This window comes from Eucalyptus grandis, chromosome 4, assembly GCF_016545825.1.
Source record: "Eucalyptus grandis isolate ANBG69807.140 chromosome 4, ASM1654582v1, whole genome shotgun sequence".
In the NCBI taxonomy this organism is placed as follows: Eukaryota; Viridiplantae; Streptophyta; class Magnoliopsida; order Myrtales; family Myrtaceae; genus Eucalyptus; species Eucalyptus grandis.
In genome coordinates, this window is record NC_052615.1 from 38,850,069 (window position 1) to 38,854,983 (window position 4,915).

At 38.5% G+C, this 4,915-nt stretch overlaps 1 protein-coding gene across 2 annotated transcripts; it reads right to left on the reverse strand.

Moving 5' to 3' along the window:
* Positions 1 to 1,346: 1,346 nt before the first annotated feature.
* Positions 1,347 to 4,915, reverse strand: LOC104442389 (protein AE7). 2 transcript variants are annotated; one of them, XM_039310586.1, is made up of 6 exons: positions 4,701 to 4,915; positions 4,320 to 4,448; positions 3,283 to 3,388; positions 3,109 to 3,208; positions 2,088 to 2,133; positions 1,347 to 1,750 (listed from the first exon to the last, which is right to left on the reverse strand). In XM_039310586.1, exons 2-6 carry the CDS (start codon positions 4,441 to 4,443, stop codon positions 1,641 to 1,643), a joined length of 486 nt encoding a protein of 161 aa, XP_039166520.1. In that variant the 5' UTR covers positions 4,444 to 4,448; positions 4,701 to 4,915; the 3' UTR covers positions 1,347 to 1,640. The 2 variants fall into 2 exon arrangements, with proteins under 2 accessions (XP_039166520.1, XP_010054123.1); XM_010055821.2 differs by having other exon boundaries at positions 4,588 to 4,712.

The following is a 4,915-nucleotide window of genomic DNA, read 5'->3' on the forward strand; positions in this document are numbered from 1 at the left end:
CTTGTGGGGGTGCTTACCTGTGTACTAATGCATTGAATGGTACTACTAACAACAAAGTGCCCATTGCTGAAAACCGTACAAGCCTCATGTGGATATACGAGGAAAGAGCAATGCTGAGAGTACGACGCTAACAAAGTAATGTGACTAGTGTGTTTTTTTTTGGTCATATAAATGTGACTATAGTGGAGAGCTTGAATATCGCCCATTTGTCGAGTACCGGCTGGTGTTTGTTAGATCATTTTGCTGATCCATTTTAATTTTAGTCAGCCTTTGTACTCTTAGACTACTGCAAGTGAATAAATGGATGGTACTCCTATAAGAACAAAATTAGTCGAACTTCTTGGTTTTCTCCCCACTATAAATCAAGAGTGGCGAAACGGATCATTCTGAGGGGCGTCAGTAATTTCTCGTGCGCTGTATAACCTCTGCGGCCATCTGCCTCAATGTTCAACGTCAGATTCTTAGGGCGCGAATAATAATTATTCTGGCCAAAAATTGATTTTTGGAAGAGAAATAGATTTTTCAATTTCTATTTCTAGATTGAGTTTAAAAAAAATGCGCCGTTTGATAATGATACAAAATTTCTATTATAATAATAGAAATTCATTTATAACGACACAAAATTTCTTCCTTTCGGACGACGACAAAAAGATGGTGACTAGCGAACAATGGCCAGCGGCAATGGATGGATGACCGGTTAAAGAAAGACGAATGATGAAAAGAATTTTTATTTCTCATTTCTGTTTCAAAAATAAAAAAAGTAGAAAAATTTTACTTATGATTTTTATTCTAAACCTATTTTGAAACAAAAATCTATTTTAGAAATAGAATAATAGAATAATTTTATCAAACAGATTTCTATTCCAAAAACAAGTTTGGAATAAAAAATTGCTTCTGGAACGAGAATTGTAGTTTGTCATGCACCCCTTAGTTGCTCGATCGGACAAGATCTTGTCCATTCTCTGTTGCATTCGGGAACAAAAAGAAACCATTTGCTGGAGTAAGGAGTACGATTGATACTCTCCTTCGGACCATTGTCTTTCAAGCCGTAGGTCAGTCTAAGCTATGTGCTTCACATCTTTACCATCAAGAACCTTGCATTTAGAGTCCTTATCAAACACCCCCATTAAATGGTGAAGAAAGCATAACTACCGTGCCAGTTACTTTTTAGCACTAGGTCTTACCATGCTCATCTTAATCTAAATTCCTGAAATAGGGACACCAAATGAAATCATATTGGCTATTTGGCTCCTTCACTTGTTTACCAGTAACAGTAAATCTCTCAGTTTGCTAGAGAAAGATGCTGCAAAATCCAAGTCCAAAAGTAACTTACCGGAAAACAAGCATTGCAGGATAAACCTTTCAACACCCCCACATGAATATGCTTTAAAATCAGATTACCACAATCTATAGCAAAATTTGGCTGCCAAATAGTACATATTCGAAGCTCCATATATTCTGAACTACTGAACTTACATGCTATGGAAAACATAAATTAACATAATTTATGGCCTTTTTAATAAATCTGCCCTCCCGATGCTGCTCCATGAAAGAAAATGGCGAGTGCATGATCAAACAGGGAAATAACCTATACATCCAAGCCAGGTGGACCTGCTTAATACACCAAGCGTAAATCGCTTTCATCCAGCTAAGCCATTACTAGGAGCCAGACATTCATCGACCATGTCCACAAGGTTAGGGTTCTCCAGCGCAGCAGCAACCCGTTCTTTGTCATTTAGTTGCTTATTTACTGCAATATTACAAGATAGGATCCGCATCATGAACATTGTCGATGACCATGATAAGATCATACAAAGTGAAAGGACACACGACTTTTTGATCAAATAATTTCAAAAGGTGATTACAGTGCCTCGCCCAACAGATTTTGTGAGAAAAACATAATGACATAGAGGCAGTTACTAGCAACATCAGTTTTTCAGAGAACTAGGATCTACCATTATAATATTGTAACCATTGACCAGAAGAAGCAGATTGCAGCAATGTTGAGAAATTTAATACTGTATAATGTTTTTGGGAATGAGCAGGAGGGCACAGAGAGAGAGAGAGAGAGAGAGAGAGAGGGAGACCTGCAGCTTCAGTTGCATGACTACCAGGTGCAATCCTAATATCCACCTGAGAAAATAGAATCGCTGCTGATCTCTAAAATACAGAAACGTAGCAAGAACACATGGAGGATATGCTAACAACAAACTTGGTAAAATAGTGCATCGCATTCCATCCCATATATAATCAATGATTAATTCACTCAAAGAGAATATGTGTCTGCAATTTGAGTAAGGAGGGGCAACATATAAATGCCAACATAGCTCATTAACAGGAATGTGGGGACTGACCAGATGTCTTGTCAAGCAACAGCTAGCAGTAATTTAACATAACAGCAACAATAACAATATTTATTGCTGCATGGACCTCTTCATTTATAATTCATAGCAGCCAATGTAACTAACTTCCACCATAATTGAGGTCTGCCAGCCAGTTTAAGATCCACAAAACTTCCTGAGGATACTTGGGCCATTAGAAAATTATTGGAAAAACCGCAAACCAAATTCTGCGTTCTGCTGACAAAGCAAAAAGGAGGCATAATTTACGGATGACCTTGTGAGTGAGCTCATACACAGTAACCGATCAACAACTATCAAAGCCATATACATAGCAGTCCTGAAAAGCCACGAAAGCATGTGTTTTGCCCTACAGTCGTATCTGCCTCTTCTTATTATCGATCTATGCTCACAACTTAGATTTATTAAATTTGACAAGATTAATTGCAATCTGAAATTTCCAGACCTCGAACTATTTTGGAAATAATTGTGACAGATGCATGCAACTTCTTTCACTACCTAAGGAAAGGGATAGAAGGAACCAGACTAAACAAAAGCCAACTTGATAGTACCAAAATATCAACCCAAAACACTTTAAGCAAGCTATGAACAATTCCTCATCGCGCTTAATAATAAATATATCACTACAACCGAATCAAACCATTGACCCATGATCGTCGGAGGCTTTACATATGCAATTGGGCATCCACCCAAGTAATCATCTAAAATCAGATAAAAGCACAATGCAACCAAGGAATGTTTGTCATACCTTGTATCGAGATGGCAAGCTCCTCATAAGTTTCACTCTTAGGCATAAACCAATTATTGTTGCCATACTGCAATGTTCAACTGTTGGAGTAAATGTGACCCTAAATAAGAAAATCTGGTTAAGACTGCAATTCCAATGGAGAATATGCAACGGGGATAGGAAGAGACAACTTACCTGACATAACTATTCGAATCATCTACCTCAATTGCATCTTCAGTGATTACCTTGAGTTCTTCCAAAGAGTATGGGTGTTCTGGGTCCTTTATATCTCTAAGATGATGTATGACCATTAAGAATTTCAACATATTCTTGACTGATCGGGCATGAAAAACCTCAAATTCAACTTCCAAAAGCTCTCCACATGAATAAAGAACATCTTATTCTTTTTCCTGTGCACAGTGTGAACTCTCCAAACATACATTCAAGAGTTCTCAGCATCAAACAGTAAAATCATGAGTTTATGCAGAAAAGATCAATCTTACTATCAACTTATGGGCTTTCACGCACTAACTCATGAGACTCTCCAAAAGCACCACCTAGTCTGGCTAAGCATTTTCTTCTCTGACATACAAAGATCACGAAACTTGAAATAAAGTACGATACTAATAACAGATATCTCCAACTTTCTAGAATTTCATAAAGAAGTTACCTCAATAAAATCAGCCGATCATCAAAAGCACAACTCATTAGCAAGTCGAAAAAATAAACACCATTATCTCCCTTGTAAATCGAAATCGATTCCATAGCTATTGACCTTGTCCAAATATGACAACCAGTGGATGACCTTATGAGAGGAACACCCACCAGTTTAAGCACCACAGAGCAATATGGCCAAATATTGATCCACACTCTGCATAAACTTACATCGAGTACTAGGTGTCTACGCCAACATCTCTTGAAAATTAGAATCTAAAGCCGGTGGAAACAAAAGCTGACAATGCATGCTCACTTTCCACATAAGACATAAAATTGTAAACTTTTACTTTACTCGCACTAGATAAACTTCCCACATCTCATTTGAAAAATGTTTGAATTAAATTAACTGTCTACAAAGCATAAAGAACTCACCAATCATTCCCATACTTGATACTAAGACTATGCATAAGCATGAAACAGCTAAAAAACAACCGACCTTAAAAGAAAGGAATTATAACCAAATCAAATTGGATCGAATCGAATCAAACAAGAAGCAATAACGAAGAAAAGGATATCGAAAATCTCTAGCTGATCGATGGGTTCGACAGCGTATTCATCGACACACGACGGCGTGCTCCGAACCCGGCGTTCTTTCTTCTCATACACGACGGGATTGGCATTGATTAGCTCGGACACCATCTTCGCTGCACAAATTGTACCAACACAAATCAACCAATTTCGTCTTAAACAAGATTCAAGCATCACGCGGCCAATCACAAGCGGAAACTAAGAGGGACCGAAACAATGAGAAATTGGAGCCCAGATGGGGCATGGAGACATTACGAGGGATAGAACAAACACTTGAGCGCTCAAGAAATCCAAAGATTCAAGACCCGCCGCTCGTTCAACGAAATCGACGAATTCAGAGGCGATGATAAGAAATGGGTACCGCTTACCCTGGGGCTTCTTGTCGAAAAGTCTGGACCTTTATATTCAGCGTCGCTTCAAACAAGAACTTGCGCCGCCTGCGACAATGGCCGGGAGAGAAAGAGAGAGACAAACACAACCGGTAGGCGGCGGTCAGGAGTTTCTTCCACAAGCTGAGAATCGTTTTCCCAGTAATTTGGGGTAATTTGATGTTCGTACAATATATGTTCGAATCATGTAAATA